The 13,760-nt window shown below is 42.9% G+C and overlaps 1 protein-coding gene across 6 annotated transcripts in view; it reads right to left on the bottom strand.

The window, feature by feature from the left end:
* The window catches only part of OSBPL2 (oxysterol binding protein like 2), a 214,866-nt gene that overhangs the window by 21,628 nt on the left and 179,478 nt on the right, over positions 1 to 13,760 (bottom strand). For all 6 annotated transcript variants that reach the window (XR_015869405.1, XR_015869392.1, XM_088442733.1 and 3 more), the window contains exon 13: positions 4,189 to 4,279. Coding sequence is in view for 4 of the 6 variants with exons in the window: in XM_088442733.1 (XP_088298859.1) it covers positions 4,189 to 4,279 (91 nt within the window). In the remaining 2 variants the exon portion in view is untranslated. The remainder of the gene's footprint in view (positions 1 to 4,188; positions 4,280 to 13,760) is intronic.

Below are 13,760 nucleotides of genomic sequence, written 5' to 3'. Positions count from 1 at the left end.
GAAATCCAGAAGGGGCGTCCCATGAGGAGATGAGACTTCTGAAGCAACCAGGTCAATGATAGACGTACCTCCGGAGACAGCACCAGCGTCTGAACCTTTAGCCGAAGAGGTATCCCGTCCCAGTTGGATAGGATCAGTCTCTGTAAAGGTCTTGAGTGAAACTGGGCATATTCCACCATGTCGAACGTTGACACCATGGACCCCAGTAACCTCATTGCAGAATAGATAGAAATTCTGCGATCCCGCAGACAAGTGCGAATCCTTGCCTGTAACACTGAGATCTTTTCCTCCGTCAGAAAGATCCGCTGTTGCTGAGTGTCCAGCAGAGTTCCGAGATGAAGCATCCTCTGAGCCGGCATTAGAGACGAATTCTTCCAATGTATCAGCCATCCACGATTCTGCAACACCGCTATAGTTAGTTGCAGGTGCTGGTGAATTACCTCTGGAGACCCTGCCAGAAGTTGCAGATCGTCCAGGTAAGGTAAAAGGCGGACCCCCTGCAGGCGCAGATGTGCCGCCATAACCTTGGTAAACACCCTTGGGGCTGTAGAAAGGCCATACGGTAAAGCCTGAATCTGATAATGCCGACCTGCCACCGCAAATTGGAGAAAGCGCTGATGAGAGACCGCTATTGGGACATGAAGGTAGAAATCCTGGATGTCTAGAGACACCATAAAGTCCCCAGGTTCCATAGCCAAGATAATGGAATGCATGGTCTCCATCCTGAACCGAGACACCCTCAGATATTTGTTTAGGGACTTCAGGTTGAGGATAGGCCTGTACGATACGTTCGGTTTTTGCACCAGGAAGCGATGGAGTAATAACCCGTTCCCCTCTGGGGTAGCGGGACCAGTACAATAACCCCCTCCTGGAGCATGGATCGTACAATCTTGTGAATTTCCCGAGCCTTCTCTGGATTTGAATGAAGGTCTGTGGAAAAAAATTGATGGGGAGGCCTTCTACGAAAGGAGAGGGCAAACCCGTGAGAGGCCACTTCCCTTACCCACGTGTCTGAGGTGGTCTGACACCAACTCTGTGCGAACTGAAGAAGTCGGCCTAACACCTTGGGGTCCCCCAAGAGGAGGCCCGCCCCGTCAGGCTGTAGGCTTGTCGTCAGGCTTGGTAGTCGGACGTCTGGTGCTCCAAGCCTGCTTCCTAGGCTTAGAGGGCTTCTTGTTTCCTGATGACCTCGGAAAGGATTGGGCTTTTGACTTACCCTGAGGCAGATAGGACCGAAAGGACGACGTCCCTGACCCAGAGGCAGACGGAGCTGAACGCAAGCACGCAGATTTTGCCACTGCCAGCGTGTCCACAATCTTATCTAGAGCTGGCCCAAACAGTACTTGGCCATTGTACGGAAGACATTCCAGGCCCTTCTTGGAATCCGCATCTGCTCTCCAACACCGGAGCCACAAGGAACGACGCGCAGACACCTCTGCCGTAAAGATCCGGGAAGTAAGCAAACTGACATTCAACGCTGCCTCATTTACATAAATAGACGAAGTTCTGAGGTTGCCTATCAGTATGATCTGCTCGCTGGTAGCCCCGGAAGATAGCGAAGCTTCCAAGGCATCGTCCCATTTTTCCATGGCCCTAGCCACCCAGCACACTGCTATTGCAGGTCTGGCGACCCCTCCACCGAGAGAATAAATGGATTTTAGACATACCTCCACCTTGCGGTCCGTAGGATCCCTTAGAGAAGACATGGACGGCATAGGCAGGGTCGTACTCTTCACTAAACGTGTCACATGAGAATCCACCTGAGGAGGAGACTCCCATTTAGAAATATAATTGTCCGCAAAAGGGTATGCGTAAGGCAAACGTTTTTGCGGCTGAAACCTTTTAGCAGGAGCCTTCCACGCTTCCTCTAGGTGATGAACTAACTAACCAGATAAAGGAAACACCGCATTAGTGTTCTTAACACTTTTGAAATAAGCATGCGTAAGCTCGGTATCAGCAGAAATCTTGTCCTCAATCACCATGATCTCCCAGACCACCCGTATAAGGCCCGGGATATATATATATATATATATATATATATATATACGACTTGGTCTCCGTTGGCCTGAGCGGGGATTCCTAAGAATCCGTGAAAAAATTAATGGCTCTGTGCCACTACCATCTCACCTGGGCCCCCCTGAGAAGGGACCAGTACCATCGGCTGCTGTGTGAACCCCATAGAGGAGTACACAAGCGGAGCCGATAGCCGTGCTGCCAGGGTGGACCTGGGAAGGGCTAGGGAGAATACATGTAGTACATAGGCCCCCCCTATCAGCTTCCTCCTCCGCAATACCTGTCTTACATGATAAACACAAAAGCAGACACAATTTTGTATGTGACACTTAAACACAGATTGTGCTCCAAATATCCCCACCCCCAAACAGCGCCTGCACTGTAAGGGTCTATTTGAGAGAGAAAAATAGAGATAGGCAAAATGGCTGACAGTGAGAAACAGGCAGCAGTTCTAGCATAAATTCACAAGGACAGTGTCTATGAGCGCTATCCGTCAACTAGCCAGGCACAGGACCTGGTAGGACTGCGCTATTACCTGCGCCTCTCACTCAGAGGGAGAGGTATGCAGGAGGGGGACCCGGCTCCACCGCTGATCTGAAGCTCCTGTGTGCTAAAATGGCAACTGGAGCTGATACAGAGGGTGGAGCCAAGCATAGAGCACGCTTTCAAGTGCTCTACAGTGGGGGAGGAGCCAGCTGTTCAACAGGGAAGGCTTCTCCCCCGGCCTGCAATTAACCCCAGGGATGCCGGAGCGGTACCGCTGCTGCTCCAGTCCACTGTCCCTGGAGGTGAGGTGGAGCATAGGACTCAGTGCCTGGCTCCACTTGCAGGCCAGCACCCCCGGGAGCCCCCGTCCCTGGGTGAAGTAGACTGTGGAAGGAAGACGCCCACCGCGGACGTCCGCCGTTTACTTACCTTTCCCCCGTGCACCCGGCCACAGTCAGGGATCTTCCGGGGTCCCTGCTAGCTGGAGAAAAATCCCCGGAGGCCTGCCGAGATCCTCAGATCAGTACCGGGGTCTCAGTGCCGGCGGGGCGGTGATGCTGACGTCCATTGGACAGTCCGCATCACTGCTCATAGAATCTTCAGGGGCTGCAAACAGCCCCCCTTTGTGTGGACCACCCGACTCTGGCCAGGCACCAACGAAACTGAGGGTGCCTTGGCCAGGGGGCGGGGTATAGGAGGGGAGCCTGCTGCATCCTGGGAGGCTCAATTTAACCGTGTGGTGCCCGGTCTGGTTGCCCAGCCTGTCTATACCCCAAGGTAAATGCCCTGTGGACCCGAAGGTAGAAATTTTAAAATTTTAACTAATCAGTCATTGGGGGGGAGTGTCCAAAGGGTTCGGAACCAAGTCCCAACATTTGTACCCCAAAATATGGACTTTGCACTTCTTTTCCTCTGCTTTTTGCTGGAGAAACTTTTTTGTCTGTTTTTGCCTAGGCGAAAACTCCGGGGAATGGAATACAAAGATACTTTGAAAACAGGCGAAAATCGCAAATCGGCGAAAACTTTTCTTCAAACAGAACTTTTTGCGGCTAATTGAATTCGGCTCAATGTGAGAGAATGAGATGGAGCCAGAGACGAGATTGCAAGATGTTAAGATAAAGCAAGAGATGAGATTGTGCAAGGATGGAATGTAGATAGAAGACTATAAAGGTAGGAGAATGTGAAAGGATGAGATGGAGATAAGGAGGAGAATGTGAGAGGATGTGATAGAGATAGGAGAGGATAATGAGAGATAATGAAATAGAGGAATATAAGCAAACATACAGAGCAGAGGGGAATGGCACACAGGAGAAAAACATGAATAGGGAGAAAATGAAGAAAAGAGTAATAGGAAGGATAGAATTAAAAAGAGAACGGATGGAGAAAGGCAAGTATACTGTGACAAAAGGACAGTGGTGACCTAAACAGAATAAAGAGGGAGGGACAGAACCAGGAATTTTGGATGGTTTAGCATTATTACAATATAGCATATTTACACTGTACTACAAGTTGGCTTGCAGCTTCCACATACAAGACCATCATTGTCTGGTATTTTACCTCTAACACTTTATGCAGTGATATGAATACAACATAATATACCTATACTAAGTAGATAATAATAAATATTTGTTGTTCTACAGCTAGGCTGTACAGTCCATTGTATAAGTATCCAGATCTGTAAATTAATACCTTGTTCTCCATTCTTCATTCGTTTTAGCACGTTCCCTCCTGGATGCCCTCTGCTTCTCTTCTAACCTTTCTTTCTCGTTGCTAGCCTGATCTGGAAGGGAAATGCAAATTGTGACAGTGAGTACAAGCTAGTATGTGTTTTTTTAAGACTTACTTAGATTTACAAACAAGAGAAGTGTGGGTACCAGCACAGATGCAGATAGCCACCATCCTCACGTAATTAACTGAACTGATTAACATAATGCAACGGATTTTAATGTGGCTGATAATTCTATATTACAGATGTGTCCTCATACATCTAGCCTCAATACACCACGCAGCTCGACTTACCTGGCGTTAGTGAGTAACCAGGTCCCCTGAGACTCTACTAGAGACGTGCTCTTTCTTGCGTCTTATTTTAGCTGAAAATGCATGCAAGTTGCAGTGTGACGCGACTAGGATGCACCAGCAGACTGTACTGATTCATTTGATATGCGAAACTGGTATATCTGTATGCACCTGATTCTGTAAATGAACCACAACGGAACTGGGAATGAAAAAAGATGTGGCCGCTACATTGTAGCACTTTATAAACAGACTCAGAGAATAAATTGCACACAGATATGCAAGGGTCACATATCAAATTAATCAGCACAGTCTGCTGGTCACCCTAGTTGCGTTGCATTGAGACTTAAGGCACACATCCACTTGCCGATTTCTCTGAGCGTTCAATCGCATATGAATCGTGCATGAATTGGCCTCATTAATGTCGGAAAGGAACAGCGATGCCCGCTCCCGCTGGTCGTTTCCGACATCAATCATCGGCCGAACAGGCTGTACAACCTGCCGATAACGTCAGGTTGAGCAGGGTAGGGGATGATTGATGTGCCCACACTGAACGACTGCTCGTTCAGTGTAGGCACAGCACAGACAGACAATCGACTGCCCGATTACAATGTTGTAGTCATGCAGTCGTTTTTAGGTCTGTTAGCGGATGTGTGCCCTTAGACGCATTTTCTACAAAAAAAAGATGCCCAGCGCTAGCAGAGTCTCACGGGAACTAGCATAATGACAGCAGTTTTTTAGTGTGACTGCAGCAAAGATGTATAAGTCCACATCTGTACCTGTTCCAACCTCTTTGCTGCTGAAAATCTCAAACCTGAGGTTAAAGTACAACAGGAAACATAATGATATTAGACCAAGCCACTATCTGGGTAACCTAAACAGGCACCTGCAACAGTTCATTGAGTTAACCTCATTATATAATGTAGTCATAACGAATACTGCAGCATAACTAAAAGAGAGCGCACTATAATGATAAGACAGAACACTGGGGTGACCTACTTATTTTCTGCGAAGCGTGGAAAGTAGTTATGCGGGGCATATCATAACCTATATGTCTAATCGCAATAAAGAGAATAGAGCAAAATGTCAAATTGCTAGAACGCCAACACTTCTAACACGAATGATGAATGACTTGAAAATGGACAATCACAAACTCCTGTAGAGATTTTAACTTGTCGCCGTGCAATCTAAACAAAAAGGTATAAAAAATAAATGCTATAGATGGGTAAAACATGCAGGAAAACATTTGCAAAAGACAAAATTTGCCAAAAGTGAAAATTATATTATAGTGCTTAAATCATGTGATCAATCACATGTGCTTGTCAAAAAAAGAAATAAAACCAAATGAAATTGTACATGTTCAATGAATATTACTATAATCTATATAAATGATGACCCCAATGTTTATTCTGATGAAGCATCAATTTGAGGAAGCAAGACTTTCCAAGCTTACATCTATGCAAAGACACTGTTGAGGCATAAATAACTGCCAGGGAAATAGTGGAAGCCATCACCAGCACGTAGACAAGAGGGCCAGATAGTTATACCTCAGGCGAGTACACAGTGGTGGTCCTCACTTTACTTGAACTTTACAGAACTATTCACAGGTAAAGTATATCACACAAACAGTGGTGTCCCTCCCCATGGTGACACATGGTGTGGGGGAGGGATTCCATTGTGTATGGCACAGCCAAAAAGGGAGCGTGGCCTCGCGGGCAGGGGAGTGGTCTCGCGTCGCGAACCCCGGCCCGTGGTTATCACTGGGGTGGTGGGAGGTGCGGAGTGCCAGCTCCCTCAATGTGACAGGATCAGAGTGCTGCACTTAATGCTGCACCCGGCTCCTGTCACTGAGGGGGAGCCTGCACCTTGGAGTCACCCCTCGGCAGGTGACATCCGGGTGCGGTCCGCACCCCCCTTGTGACCCCACTACACACAAATTTTATCAAGTAGTTTAATACTACATGTGTACATAAACTGGGAAAAGATCAGGCTCAAAAACAAATGGAGACATACCAACCAATAACTCTCCTTCACATGGACTAATATACTAGTTGAAATAGTTGACGTTAAGCTTCAGGTCATTCTTCACCCACTCTTACAGAGCACCAATTAGGCTTTGTGAGTTGTCACCCTGCTGTGAAAAGCACTCACACGGCAGTAGCAGCATCTTTAATGCAGTCCACATCCACTAATGTGCTCATTAGTCTGGACGGAAGGTATTCAACAAAACCTCACCTTAATTATACAGGATTCTATGCAGGTGGGCATCTGGCAAGGACTTTATTAGTTCGATTAGATTTTTTTCCATAGAAAAACCACTACTTCCCTGCTAGGGAATACAGATGTGTCCTCATACATTTAGCCTCAATACGCCATGCAGCGGGACTTGCCTAGCGTGAGTGAGCCACCAGGTCCCGTGCTAATCTGCTAGCGTTGCATTGCGATGCAACTAGGATGCCCCAGTTGACGGTGCTGATTAATATGATATGCGACACGTGTATATCTGTGTGCACCTGACTCTGTATATGAGCACAGCGGAATTTGGAACAAAAAAAGCAGCAGCTGTGACAATGCAGCACTTCGTATACAGATTCAGAGACTCAGGCGCACACAGATATTAGTGTGGCATATCAAATGAATCAGCATAGGCTGCTGGTGTGTCCTAGTGGCATCACATTGCAATTTAGATGAATTAGCGGAAAAACACACAAAAAATAAAGTCTGCTGCTAGCAGAGTCTCACCGGTCCCGGCGCACCGAGGGGGGCTTTTTAGCGCAACTGCAGCAAAGATGTATAAAGACATCTGTAGATCAAGGGAAAACAGGATGAACATGTCCAGAGGCAACAACAGTGGTGCTGGATCCCATGCTACAGGTTTTCCAAAACTGGCCCTAACTGTAAAGCATCAAAATAAGGTGCAAAACAATGGAAATGTCAGCATTGGCAAACAAATTCATTCTGCAAAAGTCTGCTGTGTACACACTGGCCGATATATTGTGTGTGTGCATCGGCCAGTGTGTACAGACGATATGTCCGTCATTGACGTAGTTCACAGACATATAGCGCGGCTGTGCAGCACATCCAATGCCCAATATACCTGCAGATATATCGGCACATCGTGCTGTGTATACAGACGGTCAGCCGACCTCCTGTACACTTGCTGCAGAGGCCACCAGTGATTGACAGCTTAACTGGGCGGGCACATGTAAATGCCCGCTCAGTTGTGAAGTCAGTCACGACACATTTGGGCGACGATTGGCAAGTGTGTATGCATTTAGCAATCGTCAGATAGAACGATGGGTCAGCCAGATGGCCGTTCTGTCGTCCTGGTGTGTACTCAGCTTAACGCTAATTTTCTGCCTCTGGATAGGAAGATGCGAAGAATCTCTCACGGTCTTGGAGTCTGGCAATTTTGTAAGTCAGTGGAGCTATTTCTATAGCATAGGAGTACACATTTCCATTGGGATTTAGATTGCATAATCTATAACATGTCTAGGGATCCAACTGACACAATTTCCACAAAATTTATACAAGCTAGTGCTATGATGGAGTTGAAACAAATTGGACAGTTTGGACTTACTACAGTCATTCTACTAGGGAACAGTGAGTTATTTAATTCTCTAGCCTGCGGTACCACTTCACATTTGACCAATACTACTAACATGTGAAGATGCTGTGAACATTGGTGTTTTGTAACTTTGGGCCTGATTCAGCACAAGGGACGCAGTTGCTAATATGCACGCAATTGGTCGATTAATTTGCATTACACATGAATAGCAGTGCACGAAATAGCAATTGCGATAGGAACTGCATTTGCAGAGGCTACGCAGATCCATGGTAGAGTGATTGACCGGAAGTGCCGTTTGTGGGTGGTGATGGGGGGGTGGTCGGCCGAACGCAGGCGTGCCAGTGCATCTCAACACCGTTGCGTGGGCGTGCATAAATTATCCACTGCGATTCCAGAAGCCTCCTGAGTACTCATGGCGTGCGCAAAAGTTAGCAATTTCTAAGTGAAGTCTGGGCCCGATGTTGCCAATTAATTCGCTATGTTGCCCTAGTATACGGATGTGAGTAAGGGGAAGTGGGCGTCCTTATGTCAGGCTGTGTACATGGATTTTGGAGAGAAGAATTACAAGGCGCACATGAGAACTGACTAAATAAAAATACTTTTAATAAGTATTATATAAATTATCCCTAAACAAGAGGGATAAAAAAACAGTGAAATAAAGTTGGATAAATCTAATTAAAAATACACGTGTAACTACAAAAAAAAAAAGTGTGATTTAATGATGTGAACTACACAATTAAAAATCAAGGTCCACTGATGCTAATCAATCCTATTGAGATGCTCTACCAGTGTATTGAGAGTTGATTTGTAATGCTTCACATGGACCAGGATAATAATAAATATGACAGTAGTCTATAATTGATATATCCTTCCTGTTAATGCCCCGATTATTGAGCAGAATAACTCCTTGAATTATTGATCTGATTCAATGCATAACTTAGTATAGAGATCGTTGAAATAACAAATGTCTATTATTGAAACCAGCTGAAACCACAGCATATAGGACAAGATATATACCTCACAAAAATAAATATGCGTGATAGCACTCTCAGGTATACTGTATTATATATGAAAAGAATCAATGTTTTCTCTATAGTGAGAACCAACACACATAAACTTGGATGTTAAACATAATATTACAATGTGTCAAAATCGTAATTGACAAAGTGGCAATATCATTTATTTGTTAGTTGCTGACAAGTTTACTCCGATAGCTATAATACTGCTATGGTTCAAGGATTCATGCGATCCTAGTTGTGTCAATACTGTACATAAAGTTTAGACTGTCATAGGTATTCCCACTTAGATGATGGTTATGGTATCTCACTTATTACCCATAAAATACAATTGGTACTCTTTACAGATATAAGTAATGTGTTTAGGTTTAATCTAGATATGTCATATATTAGTCAGCACTGCTTAATGCTGTGGTTGGTGCTATAATTAGTGCTGTAATTCTGACGGCTCTGACTGTTAGGTGATATACCAATAGCTTATCAGGAATTAATTATTTACTTTCTCCCAGCTCGTTGGTATCCTTCTTCAGTCAGAACCTTTACTTATTATGCACACATAGTATATCAGTACAGATTGCAATTATTCTTAATATAGAGCATCGCGGACCCGCTACCACGGCAATGCGCGTTTTACTGTCAACAACAGCAGTGAAGTATTGTTCTTTTTATACAGTTCACTTTCACATTTAATATTTTCACTAACTTTTGGTACATTTCATGTTTCAGTACAATCACTTTTCCCTCTTTCTTATTAATAACAATTATGTATGAATCTCTGCAGAGGAATTTGTCACTAAATAGATTTGTTATATAACCATCACTTCTTTATGACCATACTTGATCACTAACACTTTATTTTACATTTTAGATTCATATACACATGATCTCCGTTTTTATTTTCACTGATATTCACTTTTTATCAATATGATAATCTATATTTACATGTAATTATATTATTTAAAACAAAATGTTTTTTCTAAAACATTTTTTTAAAATTTCACACATCCATGTATTTTTTATACGCAAGTATATATATTTTTAATACTGAGTAATTTTTTTATGTTGGGAAATTTATAGTTTATATATTATATCATCATATTCTTGATATGATTAAAATATGTTAAGTTCTATTGTATAGATTGTTCATTATAGAACAAATGATGGTATAAGTATGATGTTAGGTATTATATATTTTTTGATTATAAAGAGGTTTTATAAGCTGTAGTGATTGGTGACTGTTCGATATAAACCTTAACATTAGTAACTATGTACTAGCTAGTCTTTCCCATTCATAAATAAGTTCAATAACCCTTTGTCAATTGTTTTCAATCACGAGTAGACTGACATACTATACCCCTCAGAAGGTCTCGATCACATGATTTGTATCAATATCTGTGGCTCGTATACACATTGCCACGAGCTGATGGACACACCTCACCATCTATTGGTTGCGGTTCCAACCACGTGACCTTATCTAATGTTTATGTTTTACTATCTGAGTCACGTGGTAAGAGAGCATGTGATCATAGCTGCGTTGAGCCTTATATTGGCCAGCGGTATCACGTGACATGAGCAACAATTTTGATTTGAGTTTTACTTCCCAATAAATATGCGGCCGAGCATAGCAATCGGGTCCAGCCTTGACAAAGCTGTTGTTGACAGTAAAACGCGCATTGCCGTGGTAGCGGGTCCACAATGCTCTATATTAAGAATAATTGCAATCTGTACTGATATACTATGTGTGCATAATAAGTAAAGGTTCTGACTGAAGAAGGATACCAACGAGCTGGGAGAAAGTAAATAATTAATTCCTGATAAGCTATTGGTATATCACCTAACAGTCAGAGCCGTCAGAATTACAGCACTAATTATAGCACCAACCACAGCATTAAGCAGTGCTGACTAATATATGACATATCTAGATTAAACCTAAACACATTACTTATATCTGTAAAGAGTACCAATTGTATTTTATGGGTAAAAAGTGAGATACCATAACCATCATCTAAGTGGGAATACCTATGACAGTCTACACTTTATGTACAGTATTGACACAACTAGGATCGCATGAATCCTTGAACCATAGCAGTATTATAGCTATGGGAGTAAACTAACAAATAAATGATATTGCCACTTTGTCAATTATGATTTTGACACATTGTAATATTATGTTTAACATCCAAGTTTATGTGTGTTGGTCCTCACTATAGAGAAAACATTGATTCTTTTCATATATAATACAGTATACCTGAGAGTGCTATCACGCATATTTATTTTTGTGAGGTATATATCTTGTCATATATGCTGTGGTTTCAGCTGGTTTCAATAATAGACATTTGTTATTTCAACGATCTCTATACTAAGTTATGCATTGAATCAGATCAATAATTTAAGGAGTTATTCTGCTCAATAATCGGGGCATTAACAGGAAGGATATATCAATTATAGACTACTGTCATATTTATTATTATCCTGGTCGGTGTGAAGCATTACAAATCAACTCTCAATACACTGGTAGAGCATCTCAATAGGATTGATTAGCATCAGTGGACCTTGATTTTTAATTAGGTGTAGTTCACATCATTAAATCACACTTTTTTTTTTTTTTGTATTTACACATGTATTTTTAATTAGATTTATCCAACTTTATTTCACTGTTTTTTATCCCTCTTGTTTAGGGATAATTTTATATAATACTTATTAAAAGTTATATTTTATTTGATCAGTTCTCATGTGCGCCTTGTAATACAACCTATTTTTTCTTCTCTCCACAATCCATGAATTATTTAGGTTGACTAGGGCTGCACCCCCACATCTAGATATATGATTTATATGACTTCATCTGGGGTTTCATGCTAAAATAATTGAGTGTGCAGGTACTTCCTTATTTCCCTATCCCTTTCATAATAGTCAGGCTGTGTACGCAATGTGAATGCACACATTTAAATAGCATAGCTGATATTGAAAACTGCGGTGCGTGCGTATAAGCAGAATTGCGTTCCTTGCTGAAACAGGCCCTTTGTTTGGAAGAATAATAGAAACCACTATAATTAGTCTAATCAAGCTCCAACAAATTCTATGTAAAGGAGAGATCAATCTACCTAATATAACACAAAACAAACAGCAGCATATCTCCAATATTTTGGTAACTGGCTATATAACAAAAATATATATGTCAATACCTCCCTAGAAAAGAAAAATCTTAATAAAATTGTTAGAGGCGCGCTCCGCTCTGCCTGTGTTTACCGGAGAACAGTAGCCACAAGGCACTAGAACACAGTAGTTCTCTCCATGGAGATGCCACCTCCAATCAGCCACTTCTGTGTATGCTTCCCGCCGCATCTATTTCCTCCGCCTATCCTCCATGAGACCCATTAATTCACTGTGCCCCTACCACAGGGATGGGGAACCTCCTGCCCGGGAGTCTAATAAAGCCCTCGATATCATTTGTTCTGGCCCTCAGAGCTTTTTTCTGCTAGCCTCATTTGGCTAGCAGGGAGCCTATAATGGCACACTGCAGCCAGAATCTATGCAGCAATGCCACCTGGAGCGTCCTTAGGATGCTTCTGACGGTCACACTGCTGCCCTTACAGCTCCCCAGAGCATCCTCAGGATGCTCCGGGTATTGCTGTAATCACCGGCGATTGTGGCCCTGCTCCCATGTGACGTCACGCGGAGGGGCCCGCAAATAATGTTATATATATCAAAATGGCCCTCAGCAGAAAAAAGGTTCCCCATCCCTGCCCTACTGCATAGTTCATGTGTATAAACCCCATTGCCACCACTGTATATCAGTCCATAGTGTGTGAACTAGGCGCAACACAACGCCAACCGTAACCATGACACCCTTGGTTGCAACTGGACAGTCCTGTTAACCTGTGCCTGCTGTTAACCCTATGTTATGCTGCTACCGGTTTCTACTTGGTTAAGCCAATCTGCTGTGTGGACTAAATTCCATTTGCCCACCACTGCTACCTGTAAAGCCAATATGGTGGCTCTTGAATGCCCATCAAACAAACTGTTTTGGAACTAGGATGTGGAGAGTCACTAATGATCAGATTAGTAAATTACCTGCCCCTCACCCAGGAATTGGTAGTACTGGGCATTTTACCTAGAGGCACCAAATCTATGGTTATTTGTCTCTGCAGCTACAAAAAAAAAAAAAAAGAAGTATACCCAAAATGAGGGCTCAAATTGTTCCACCATCTATTTCCTGTGTCGGGAGAAACTTTAACATGTATTCCGAATGGAAAGGTTGGCGGCCTCTTTAGATAAGCAAAAACCTGCAAGAGTTTTATTGAGACGCTCTACTAAACCAGAAATGACTCAGTCTGGAGGGTTTTTTCACTGCAATATTTGGTACTAAACAAAAATGTGCGTGCAGGATCTGCAGATTCTTTTATAATCTCAAAATTCAGAGATACAGGTATAAATTGGCTGTCCCCTACATAGCAGGTTCTTATTTTCCAAATATGTGATAACTGATGTACAGTACAAGTGCCTTGTACTGTATACTGTTGCAGTAAAGGTCAAAGTTATACTGGATTGTTTGCTACTTAATTTCACACATGTGTAAATCCCACACACATAAAAAAATCTCTATGCTTCAATAAATAAATAAAAACTAATTAAAACATAAAAAGTATGTCACAGGAAACAGTATG

The sequence above is a fragment of the Taudactylus pleione genome, unplaced genomic scaffold (assembly GCF_031769625.1).
Source record: "Taudactylus pleione unplaced genomic scaffold, aTauple2 ptg000018l, whole genome shotgun sequence".
Lineage (NCBI taxonomy): Eukaryota > Metazoa > Chordata > Amphibia > Anura > Myobatrachidae > Taudactylus > Taudactylus pleione.
The sequence above is the reverse complement of the archived record's forward strand: the minus strand, read 5'-3'. Positions and strand labels throughout refer to the sequence as shown.